The 13,875-nt window shown below is 35.3% G+C and overlaps 1 protein-coding gene across 1 annotated transcript in view; it reads left to right on the top strand.

Annotated features, from left to right (window-relative positions):
• The window catches only part of LOC145252607 (IQ domain-containing protein K-like), a 32,731-nt gene that overhangs the window by 11,307 nt on the left and 7,549 nt on the right, over positions 1-13,875 (top strand). Inside the window, exon 4 of the mRNA XM_080112314.1 lies at positions 3,629-3,681. Within this exon, the coding sequence (XP_079968440.1) occupies positions 3,629-3,681 (53 nt within the window). The remainder of the gene's footprint in view (positions 1-3,628; positions 3,682-13,875) is intronic.

Genomic DNA, 13,875 nt, shown 5'->3' with positions numbered 1-13,875 from the left:
TTTGCAAAGGAAAAAAAGGAGGAATATCATCAATATTTAGTGCATTTTAAAACATTCCTAGCAGAAGTTAGACTTCATGATAAGCGCTGGAGTGGAGTACATAACCAATGAATAACTCTGTTTGTTTTATGGAAAAATAGATTAAAATAATTTAAAAAAAAAAAAGCAAGAAACAAGAAGGGCAGATGAGTCACTCATTATCATTGGGGTGCAATCACGTAGAGATGGTTTCTTAATAAAAATACTGATCTCCCCATCGCCTCAAAGGATTGGTGCCAAGGAAATCATCTGGTCTATAAAAAGTTTGCTTCAATTTAATGAAACTTTTTTACAAAGAAAATATGTTGAACTTCAAACTGTGTAGTGCAGTTTTTCCAATTTCTTTATTATGATTCTTTCCTTTGGTCATTGCAATGCAAGCAAACAGTATAACTGACTTTCAACTGATAGTTTGGACTTCACTATAATCCATTTATTCTTAAGATTCCAAATTCTTCCTTTTGGGTCTTTCATAAATTATTTGATCCTGTACTTTGTACTTTGATTTCTGTATTCTATTTAATTCTATTGAAAATGTCTTAATTTAGTTTATATATATATACAGTGATGATCATATTTATTGGCACGGTAAAATAAAAGTTAAATTTTGTCTAATAAATTCTAAAAAAGGGATTAAATTAAAGAAAATAACAAAGTATATTATGTATTTTTAACTGGCCTTTCCGATGCAGCAATCGGATTTTAGAAAAAATAAATAACAAAGGAACAACAAACATAATTGCAAAAAACCCTTGTTCAAAATTATTGGCACGGCTCTGTTTTTCTTTTAGTATCAGTATAATATCAATCAATTTCCGGTTTACGTGCTTTCTGAACTTTTTTATAGCCATATTATGCTTGTTTAACGCTAATTCAGTGAATAATTTTTTTCAGATAATTTTTAGATAGCGATTTATTTAAACTATTATAAGTGACTAAATTATAATTTTCAATCGCCATGGTTAAAACTAAGGAACACAGCGAAGACGTCAGGAAGCTTGTTGTAGCATGCCATACCAATGGGGAGGGCTATGATAAGATTTCAAAGAAGCTAAACCTTCCCAAATCCACTGTTAGAGCCATAATAACCAAGTTCAAATCGCAAGGCCACGTTATGAGTTTAGAGGGTAGAGGGAGAAAAAGGATTCTTTCCCCAAGAGATGAACGGAAAATTGTTCGACAAGTAAAACAAAACCCAAGGATCTCTGTTGGGAGATTGTTGATGAACAGAGCACCTCTGGAGTGAATGTATCTCGACATACAGTTGGTAGAGTTTTGAAGAGAGCTGGTTTAAAAGCATGTCGTCCGAGAAAGACTCCCTTATTGAAGCCTATGCACCTGAAAGCAAGGCTAGCCTTTGCAAAACGTCATATTGATAAAGATGTTGCATTCTGGAAACGTGTTCTATGGACTGACAAAACGAAAATAGAGTTATTTGGCCATAATAAAGTGTCTTATATTTACAGAAAATCTGGCGAAGCTTTCCTGCCTAAGAACACCATACCCACAGTGAAGCACGGTAGAGGCAGTTTGATGTTTTGGGGATCCTTTGCTGCCTCTGGACCAGGGCGACTTGTTAAGGTCACAGGTAGCATAAAAAAGGAAGATTATGTTAAAATATTGGATGAAAACCTGAAAGACTCTGCTAAAGAGCTCTCACTTGGTCGTCGTTGGTGGTTCATGCAAGATAATGACCCAAAGCATTCGGCTAAACTGACTAAGAAATGGCTTGAGGACAATCATATTAATGTTTTGGAGTGGCCATCACAAAGCCCAGACCTTAATCCAATTGAAAATTTATGGAGAACATTAAAATTGAGGGTAATGCAAAGGAAGCCTAAGAATCTTATTCAATTGGAGGATTATTGTCAGGAAGAGTGGGCTAAAATTACTACTGAAGAGTGCAACAACTTGGTTGTAAACTATGAAAAGCGACTGAGGAAGGTAATCAAGGCCAAAGGCTATACAATTGATTATTAAATAAATCGTGCCAATAATTTTGAACAAGGGTTTTTTGCAATTATGTTTGTTGTTCCTTTGTTATTTATTTTTTCTAAAATCCGATTGCTGCATCGGAAAGGCCAGTTAAAAATACATAATATACTTTGTTATTTTCTTTAATTTAATCCCTTTTTTAGAATTTATTAGACAAAATTTAACTTTTATTTTACCGTGCCAATAAATATGATCATCACTGTATATATATATATATATATATATATATATATATATATATATATATATATGGTTTTTATATATTTTCAAATTTTTGACAACCACTGATGCATTTTTTACTAGTATTTATCCTCTGATGAAAAGAGTCTATCTTTGAAAATCCATGGCTTAGGGATATTTTTTTTATTATAATTCTTTGTCTGAATTTTTGATGGATTAATAAGGGTAAATTTTTACGACTTGCTCCAGCGTATTATAAACATGCCAATCTCGTCATGTAAAGAATGGCTTTCGGAATAAACACCCCCAACCTCAAAAGCCGTTCTTAACATGGGGAAGTTGGGAGGGGGGGAGTGTTTATTCCGAAAGATGTTCTTCACATGGGGAGCATGGAGGTGCATATACTATACTGGGGCAGGTCGTAAAAACATACCTTAATAAGTATTGCAATTTATTAAATTTTTATTTTCATCATCAATTTTTCTCTTGTTTATGGTAGTATTTTGTGACTGTAAAGGAGAAGAGTAATTTCTGTTGGAAATCTTAAGTAGGAGAGCTCAATGCGTAGTAGAGCAAGAATAAAATTTAAAAGAAGAAAAAAAAAATATTCTCGGTTAGTCATATCTCATTATAAATGTATTTCAACCCTATAGGCAATATGGCGTTTTCAAATGAGTAAGCTAGCTAGAGGCTATCACTTGACTGAACAATAGAAAAGGCTACCCACTCTCTTGGTGTTGCTAAAGGAAGAGAGTGGAAGGGGAGTTAGGGGAAGAGAGAAAAGAGGAAGAACAAGATTTGTTTCAATGCTACCGATCAACGTCAGTATCATATATGTATGCATATTTCATTCTAATTAAAAAAAACAACAACTCTATTTCAGATTTCTATGCCTTATGTTACGTAACGTCATGTAATGTAACGTCATGTAACGTAACATCATGTAACGTAACGTGATATAACTTAACTCTTGTCTGGTGTGTGTGTGTATGTATGCGTGTTGAGTAGGGGTGTATGTGTGTGCAGGTGAATATGTACATATTTGGATTTTTTTTTTTTTTAACTTGGGAGGCACCATTTATCAAGGCCCAAAGGCCACTCGAGGATAGGGGGGGGTTAATGAATGTAAGGTGGTAGTTGATGGGTAGGTGATGTGTATTGGGTAGAATTTGATTATTTATGGGGATGGCTCAAAAGGAACTTGTTTAGGTTGGATTTGAAGGCTACCATGTTGTATTCAACCGGGAAGCAGGCCAGCGGAACAGTGTTACACAGACAGGTAGTTCTAGGAAAGAAGCTTTGTTCATGGAATCTGCATTTAGATTTAGGCACAGATAGAGTGTGGGAAAAATCGTATCTAGTGGTTGTCACTAGTCGAGTGTTGTTTTGTGAAAGTTTTTGTTTATTTTTGCAGCGAAAGAAAACAAGATTTAATGCCTGTGATTATCTCACTGAATATCTTTACAAGTAAGTACGCAATCAGCCATACAATTCTTTTCATTATTTTTTCATTGGATTTTTTATTTAATTTTTTTTCGGTCTTTTATATTTGTAATAGGTTAGAAATCGATGTGCGAGATGAATGAGCATAACAAATTACTTCTTTTCTTTCTTTGTTCATTTGGTTTACTTTTCCTCTTCTTTCCTTTTCATTTCTTTCTTTGTTTATTTGGTTTACTTTTTCCTCTTCTTTCTTTTCATTTCTTTCTTTGTTCATTTGGTTTACTTTTTCCTCTTCTTTCCTTTTCATTTCTTTCTTTGTTCATTTGGTTTATTTTTTCCTCTTCTTTCTTTTCATTTCTTTCTTTGTTCATTTGGTTTACTTTTTCCTCTTCTTTCTTTTCATTTCTTTCTTTGTTCATTTGGTTTACTTTTTCCTCTTCTTTCTTTTCATTTCTTTCTTTGTTCATTTGGTTTACTTTTTCCTCTTCTTTCCTTTTCATTTCTTTCTTTGTTCATTTGGTTTACTTTTTCCTCTTCTTTCCTTTTCATTTCTTTCTTTGTTCATTTGGTTTACTTTTTCCTCTTCTTTCTTTTCATTTCTTTCTTTGTTCATTTGGTTTACTTTTTCCTCTTCTTTCTTTTCATTTCTTTCTTTGTTCATTTGATTTACTTTTTCCTCTTCTTTCCTTTTCATTTCTTTCTTTGTTCATTTGGTTTACTTTTTCCTCTTCTTTCCTTTCATTTCTTTCTTTGTTCATTTGGTTTACTTTTTCCTCTTCTTTCCTTTTCATTTCTTTCTTTGTTCATTTGGTTTACTTTTTCCTCTTCTTTCTTTTCATTTCTTTCTTTGTTCATTTGGTTTACTTTTTCCTCTTCTTTCTTTTCATTTCTTTCTTTGTTCATTTGGTTTACTTTTTCCTCTTCTTTCCTTTTCATTTCTTTCTTTGTTCATTTGGTTTACTTTTTCCTCTTCTTTCCTTTTCATTTCTTTCTTTGTTCATTTGGTTTACTTTTTCCTCTTCTTTCTTTTTCATTTCTTTCTTTGTTCATTTGGTTTACTTTTTCCTCTTCTTTCTTTTCATTTCTTTCTTTGTTCATTTGGTTTACTTTTTCCTCTTCTTTCCTTTTCATTTCTTTCTTTGTTCATTTGGTTTACTTTTTCCTCTTCTTTCCTTTTCATTTCTTTCTTTGTTCATTTGGTTTACTTTTTCCTCTTATTTCCTTTTCATTTCTTTCTTTGTTCATTTAATTTACTTTATCCTCTTCTTTCCTTTTCATTTCTTTCTTTGTTCATTTGGTTTACTTTTTCCTCTTCTTTCCTTTTCATTTCTTTTATGGTAGCCTGGCGTTGAATGAATGTTAAAAAGCAAATGGCTTTAATTACTACCTCTTTTCTTTCTCCGCATCACTGAAATTCACTTTTTTTGTTGCTTCCGAAAGCCAGAAGTTTTCACAGAAACATGTAAAATCAAAATATTTTCCAACCAATAAAAATTGTTTATAAGCCCTGAAAGTAACAATAAGGCATAAACTAAAGCAAGCTTTTAAAATGTTGGAATTTTTTTTTGTACCAATAATGGTGCACACCCACCGATTACATTTATTATTTTTTTATCTGGTTCTTATGTATGATTTTTTGTATTTTGTATCCTTTATGATTTTTAGTTTCGTATATTTTGGATTTGTGTGAAACTCCCTTTAATTTGAGAAAAGGGAAATGCTAGCTTTGTGATGACGTCACGAGCCTACCGCGAGATCCTTTCTCTTTTGAAATTCCGCTGACGTTGAGATTGAACGTTGTTTCATTGCCCGGCGCTGATAATGGAATTTTGACGAGCATTCTTCAAAGAAGAAAACTCCGGCAAGAATACCCGTATATGTGACGAGACTTACTTATGAAAACTATCTATGTGACTATGGTTTTGCACGTATTTTAGGAGTGAAATTATTTTAAAGAAAATACCCTTTTACGTGACAAGGAATTTTGGAATCTCCTATCCGGACAAGCGACGTGGTCTTGCTCCTAAAATTCATCTGTGTGTCTACGATTTGCATGCAAACATGGAGGGAGAGAAAATTCTAAAAGGACTTTAAACAAAAAAAAAGAAAAAGGCACGTGCCTGACTGGCTTTCAATTTATGAGTACGCTCCTAAAATTAATTTCACACACACACACACACACACACACACACACACACACACACACACACACACACACACACACACACACACACACACCGAAACTTTGAACCAACTTTTTGGACCTTTTATCTCCAGTAAACACAGCCACCCAGAAGGTAAACTCTCTCTTTCTCTCTCTCTCTCTCTCACACACACACACACACACACACACACACACACACACACACACACACACACACACACACACACACAGAAACTTTGAAACCAAGTATTTGGATCTTTTATCTACTTCTTATTCAAGAACTTTAAAACTTCTCAAGAAACTTTGATCTTTCAAAGAATATTTGAAATCTCTGTAAAAATGTTGACATGAATCTATTTTGTTTGTTAATTCATGTTTTCTCGCTTTCATTAAAAAATTCTCATTGTTGAGTTAGCACTTGCTAACTGGTGACCCATTCATAACATCTATGTTTTTTATCCATCTTTTTCATTTGCCAGTTTAACTAAATGCATATTAATTGTTACAGCTGTTCTTAGCATTATTCAAAGACGTTACTATCGCCAAAACTACAAAATTTTAAGCCATTTTCGTAGATAAACAATTCTAAATAAGTGTTTACATGTTAAAGAAGACATCGCACAGCATCAGAATATCTATTACTATACTAAATGTGAGTTAATCAACGCTTATATCTAAAGGCTTTTTCTTATATACTTCAACTAGTAAGCTACCCAGTATTGCCCGGGACAAAAGTGTAACATAACTTCTATTCCTCTCTCTTACCCAGTTTCTTCCTCGCCCAGCACATTCCTCACTCTGGACATACACAGCTACAAAACTTGAATTGACATAAAGAAAATAACTTCGTGAAAAAATCAGAGTTATTTCCCTTTGCATGATAATATTAAAAATCGTGTTTACTTCTTGATAACTTTAAATGATATGAATGACTCTTAAAGAATTTTTTTTTAAATGGATTTTAGATATTTTTCCAGTGTTATGCCAATTAAAAAACATACAAACTTTATAGGGGTTTGTTGAGTATTTTTCAAGTTATAGCGTTACATACATACATACATACATACATACATCAACGTCTTGTCCGACGAGTGCCACTCCCTCAGTCAGTGAAAGTCCATGAGCCCCCAATTTTTTTTTTTTTTTAGTCCTGCCAGCGAATTCACACGTTCAAGCAGACATGACATTGAAGACGGTCCTTGGCATACATACATATATATACATATACACACATACATACACATACATACCCATAAACATACACACATGCACACATCCATACATCCAAACATACACAATAAATATAACACATACATACAAACATATACATACATACATGCACACACATATACATATATATGCATACACATATATACTATCATATACAAATACATACACACATATACATACATATTCACATGCATATACGCATACATGTATGCACATATACATACATACACATAAAGTTACCTACATATACGTACACATACATATATATGCACCTATACGCATACATATATATGCATATATACATATACATACACAAAAATATATATACGTATATACATACAAACACACATAAACATGTATACACAATAAATAAATAAATAAAAATATATACACGCATACATATATACATACATATACAAATAGGTATACATACACATACATACACTAGTACATATATTAACATACATACATACATACATACATACATACATATGCATATATAGAATGATGGCAGATCAATTATTACATGCTTCCAGCATTTCAGGGCTACACACATGGCACTTTTTCCATTGCCACGGACAATTTTTTATAGACAAATGCCTGAGGGAGTATCTATACAAAGATGATGTTACAGAGTTTTAGCTTTGTACGACAGCTAAGTCTCTCTCTCTCGGTTCAAAATGTCGAGATCCAACAACAAGCATGAGCAAGATAGCCAGCAACAAATCAAACTGCAGACCAGCTTAATGCGGGTACTGGTCTCTCGCTTTATGTATTTTTTAAATTTTTTTATCTATTTAATTTGTTTTAAATCAGAGATTTACTTCACCCAGAGGGGTTGCCTTAACAGGGCTTTTGGGAGTCCTCTCCACCCCACACACATATCGAAATAAAGATATACACATACACATACAATATAAAGGACAAACGTATGTATGTATGTATGTATGTGTACATACATACATACATACATACATACATACATACATACGTTTGTCCTTTATATTATAGACAACACGAAATACATGCTAAAATATGCCTTACTTCTGGGAAAAAGAAATTCTGATTTAATTGTCATACTGCTCTCATTTAGAGAAAGAGTGATTTTTTTTAAGCATTGCCGTCTAATTTGTATGTAAATTATTTAACAGTATAATAATTTTCTAAACTTTTACATATCTGTATATAATGGATAACACTTCTATATACTACTACTACTACTACTACTACTACTACTACTACTACTAATAATAATAATAATAATAATAATAATAATAATAATTATATACAACTGCTGCTAATATGTCTAAGGACTTCTCCATCAGGGTTGGAGTACACCATGGCTTTGCCCTCTCTCCACTGCTTTTCTTGTCATGGACACCGTCATCAATTACCTGCATTGGCTCATGCCCTGGATGCTCTTGCATGTAGATGATGCTCTGTTCGTCTCAAAGAATAAGTCCAACCTGCAACAACAAGTCCAGTTCTGGAAGAGCAGGCTGACACAGTTTGGTCTGTCGCTAAACATCAGAAAGACGGAATATTTAATCACTGCTAACAACAAACTATTCAAGTTGACAGGCAGAATCTTTCGCGAACGCACACCTTCAAATATCTCGATTTGACACTCAGCGATGATGACAACATCCTTAGCGAAGTTGCAGCTGTTGTTGAGCACCATTCGTTAATTTTATAAGCAAGCAATAATATCAACAGCGAGTAATAATTACTACATAAATTATTTTAAAGGAAATACTGCTGAAATAAATAATCCTAACTTGCAACAATAAGTCCAGTTCTGGAAGAACAGGCTGGCACAGTTTGGTTTGTTGCTAAACATGAAAAAGACAGAATATTTATCAATGGAATTTTTCATTTATCTCAGATTAACAGTCACCAATGATGGCAACATCCTTTGTGAAGTTTTTTGCATTAATCAAGGCGACATGATTCAGATGGTGACTGCAACATTGACGACTGTCTAAATGTAATTTTACCCACGTTTTACACATGTTTTAAGTGGTTAATATGTAGGGATCCAAAACGTTGTAGACTCCGTCGCAAAAACATAAGAAAGGAATAACTCGACTCACTCATTTCTTTAGTGAAACAACCGACATTTATTTACAGACATTTGTTTACAGGTCTTTTTCTGTCACCCTCTGATGTGATTTCAAATACCTTTCGAATAACGCTCTCTCAAATCTCTTTCAAATATTGCTTCATTCTCTGACGTCCTCCTGGGTTGCACACATGTTCTTTTTTTTCATATACTTTTTTCTTCTTCCTTGCCATGACATCATTTTGCATATGGCTCGGTCATACGTGCGTCTGAGTTCTGTTACATTCCTTCATATCCTAAAAAAAATTCTTTACAAGAATTTAATAAAATCTGCTCTGAGGTAAATAAAAAATAAGGAAAAAAACAACCCTCAAAAGTTCTCCCCAAAAATATGAAGTTGATAATGCAGCCTTGTTTTCGCATCGTAGTTGAAAGACTAAACTGGAGTCTTCAGAGCTACATTAAATGGTGGGAAGAAATGCATAACTGGTAACTCTGGATGGTTCGTATGTAGAGAAAGATTAATAACTGTGCCAAGTTTTGTTGCTCTACTGTTATGAGAAGTGGCTCAAGGGCATTAATTATTGAATGCTACTCATATTTGTGATTAGTTGAAAAAGTGTTGATTGAGCTTTTGTCTATTTTGCCCAATCAAGATTCATTGGCTGCTCTTGCTGCTTCCAACAAGTTCATAACACGTTAGCTACAGATGAAGCAATTTATGGAAACTTGTTTGCGCTTTCCTGATCGCCTTCTTCATAACATTTGCAAATAACCCAGGAAACAATTACCAGATTAGTTGGTTTTAAAATGGATCAATAAAAAATACAAGTCACTCATCTTCCAGTTGAAATGTGCAGCTAATCTAGAAATTGAGGTAGGTTCAGTTGTAGATTGAGGTACAAAATGGCTTCTTTCATTTAATCCTGTTAAGATTCAGCTTCTGTCTTTCAATCATAAGCATGTCCATTTTCCTCCTGAGATTCTGATGGATGAGCTCTTGAGAAGATTTTAACTATAAAACTTGTTGGTCTTTCTTTCTTGGATTCATGGCTCTTTCTGCTTCTAGTATATTAAATCCATTGCTCTTTCTGCTTTCCATGAAATCGATTCTTTTTATTGCTCCAAACACTTTCTTCATATTCTTTCTGCTTTTCATGAAATCGGTTCTTTCTATTGCTCCAAACACTTTCTTCATATTCTTTCTGCTTTCCATGAAATCGGTTCTTTCTATTGCTCCAAACACTTTCTCTATCTCTACAAATCTACTATCAGGCCATGTATGGAGTACTGTTGTCATATTTGGGCTGATGAATCTCTGTCCCATTTAAGGGTTCTTGATAAGGTGCAAAAACGTATCTGTATTTTGATTGACCCCCATACTTTCTTCTTCTCTGCAACCTCATTCTCACATATGTGATGTTGCTAGTCTCAGTCTTTTTTTATAAATACTATTATGGCATGTGTTCTTCAAAATTGTGTAACTTGTGTTCCAGCTTGTTTAATTCATTAGTTTAGTGGTCTCCATCAATTCACTGTTTTAATACCTCAATGTAATACAGCATCGTATTCCAGTAGCTTCTTTCCAAGAAATGCAAGCTTGTGGAACTCTCTTTCTGCTAACTGTTTTCCTCTTACCTATAGTCTTTGGGTTTTCAAGACTAAGGCCAATAGGCATCTTTTGTCTTTGTGATAATCATCTTTTGTTTTTATTAGCTCCTAACATAAAGTGGCTTCATGGCTTGTTTGAAGCAATTTACATTAAAAAAAAAATAGAGAGTAGCAAATGAAAGTACAGAGTATCTTAGGACGTTCTAAGTGAAAGGAGATTGTTTAGTCTGCAAAACTAAGTTGTGTAGACATAGTGTGAACATGTATATGTGTTCGCTCGGCGGACTAAACAGCAATTTGTTCAGACATTTTATTTATCCCATCTCGCCAGAAGGTTAGACGCAAGGTCAGGTGTGGTTTATAGAAAAGCCAATGCACTACAATAAACACACTTTGGCCCACAAAAATGCCTGAGCAACCCCGTCGGTATTCCCCACCATGGGGCCCCTCAGGCGAGTAGCAATAAATTAACCCCCTTCTCATAGAGAAAGTAAAGCCTGGGAAGGTGGAATTCTTATGACTGAGCAGAACCATACATCAGCCCGAAGGCAACAAAGTCACTGTCAGACTGATTGTCGCAGACATATCCTCAATTGGTACGAGCCCCTGCTCAAGTTGCACCAGGTAAGTAAGTATGATTATGTATGCTTTCCTTTGCTTAATTATTGCGTTCATGTGTGTATGTATGAGTGAGGTCTGTAAGCAGTGTGTGTATGCCGTTGTCGTGTTTAGGATAGTCTCTTGCTGTGTTTGCCATGTTAGTCAGTCGGCGTTATTTACCCTAGGCAGGTTGAACTGGCTTCCTCCTAAGAAAGAATTGTCAAGGAAATATTAAATTCACAAACAGTCCCTAATTGCACATATATCCCAGTCAGGGGAGATAACGACATTATGTTTTTGCAGTTTTTACAGGGAGGTGTCGACATCCTCCTACACACCGTGTCTGCTATTCACAAATAGTCAACTATCTGGTTGCTCAACTTCGGTGATCTTACATAATTAGTGCCATGTACCTTTGACCTAGTCACCAAGACTGGTTTTTAGGGGCATGATCTTGTGTGTTGAGTCTGAAGGAAACTGGAAAAGAGAAAACATTGGTGTGTGTGTGTGTGTTTTATATTACATGCAAAATATTATACATGTGGCGAATATTTCTGCATTTCTGGTTGGCTGAAAGGAGCTATTGATTAAGATCTTGTCCAATCGAGAGTCGATACTTTTAATCAACATTTGCTGGCCTCTGCTACTTCCATACATGTTTTATGATAACACTGGGCTGCATCAAAAATGCAACATCCATGACAATATCCTCTTCTAGACCAATTTTTCGTGCTGATCATGATAGTAGTAGTCATTTTGCTTGTAAGGTTCTAGTTTATGTGTTACAGCGTCATATACTGCGTCGTATATTAATATACCTTTTTTGTTGCAGATCAATTAAAGAATGGCACGGACTTGCAAAAACCACCCCAACTCATTTTGCTACATCTGCGGAAATTACACACTTTCAAGACAGAAGCGCAAAATCACTTCTACAGTGAAACAACTCTATCATGCCTACTTTGGCATCGAACTTGAACATCAGGATAAACCATGGGCGCCACACATTGCTTGTGTGAAGTGTTTCGCTGGTTTATGCCACTGGAATAAAGGAAACCGAAAATCAATGCCATTTGGAATACCAGTGGTTTGGTGGGAACCTTCAAATCACCATGATGACTGCTATTTTTGTATGGTGAAACCACTGGGAAGGAATGGTATAAGTTTGAAATACATTAAATACCCAAACATTCCGTCAGTTACGCAACCAGTACCACATAGTGATGTTGTTCCTGTGCCAAGACCTCCTGAGATTCTAGAACGTACCAGTGCAAGTGACTCTACATGTGATGACAGTGAAAATCAGGATGTTTATGAAGATATCAGTGGGACCTCTGAGAAAATCCCTCAGTTATTTGAACAGAGTGAGCTAGATGACCTTGTACGAGATCTTGGTCTGTCAAAAGAATCTGCACAGTTGTTAGGTTCAAGGTTAAAAGAGAAAAATCTTTTGGCACGTAATACACACTTTGCACAGTATCGGCATCGAGAGCAGGAATTCGTGCAGTACTTTACCAAATCCGATGACATGGTATATTGCCACGATGTTTCAGGTCTTGTAGAACACATGGGTAAAGAATACCATCGTGAAGAATGGAGGCTCTTTATAGATTCCTCCACCAGAAGTCTAAAAGCTGTGCTACTTTTTAATGGTAAAAACGTAGCATCATTGCCCATTGCTCATTCTGTTACCCTGAAAGAAACCTATGATACCATGTCACTTCTTCTTAACAACATACAATATCAAGATCACAACTGGCTTCTCTGTGGTGACCTAAAAGTTCTGACCATTTTGTTAGGAATGCAGGGGGGCTACACAAAATACCCATGCTTTTTGTGCTTGTGGGACAGCCGTGCAGATTCCGTACATTACCGACAAAGGGAATGGCCACAACGGACGGAATTTGTTCCTGGCCGGCATAACGTCAAAACACTACCACTTGTACCACCAGAGAAGGTGCTTCTGCCTCCCCTTCACATAAAGCTGGGGTTGATGAAAAATTTTGTGAAATCACTTGCGAAAGATGGAGAAGGGTTTAAATACCTTTCCAATAAATTCCCTCTTGTCAGTGATGCTAAAGTACAAGCTGGCATATTTGTTGGACCACAGATTCGTGAACTTATGTCTGATACCGGATTTAATGAAGCACTGACACCCCGTGAAAGAAGAGCTTGGGAATGTTTTAAGTTAGTTGTGACAGGGTTTTTAGGAAACAGAAAATCTGATGACTACAAGGAACGGGTTGAGAATATGCCTCAAGCATACGAGACTGCTGGTACACGCATGAGCATCAAAATACATTTCCTGCACAGTCACCTTGACTACTTTCCTGCTAATTTGGGTGAATACAGTGAGGAACAGGGAGAGAGGTTCCATCAGGATATATCCGATATGGAGCGCCGCTATCAAGGCAATTGGAGTGTGACCATGATGGCTGATTTCTGCTGGTCTCTTCAAAGAAGCTGGACAACATCTCCTGCAAGGCCAGCACACAAGAGAATGTCACGAAAGCGTGCATTTCAAGGGGAATAGCTGCTTTCTAACTTCAAA

This window comes from Euprymna scolopes, chromosome 29 (genome assembly GCF_053919585.1).
Source record: "Euprymna scolopes isolate OS-2025 chromosome 29, ASM5391958v1, whole genome shotgun sequence".
NCBI lineage: Eukaryota > Metazoa > Mollusca > Cephalopoda > Sepiida > Sepiolidae > Euprymna > Euprymna scolopes.
Note: the sequence above shows the minus strand (reverse complement) of the source record. Positions and strands in the feature narration are given on the sequence as shown.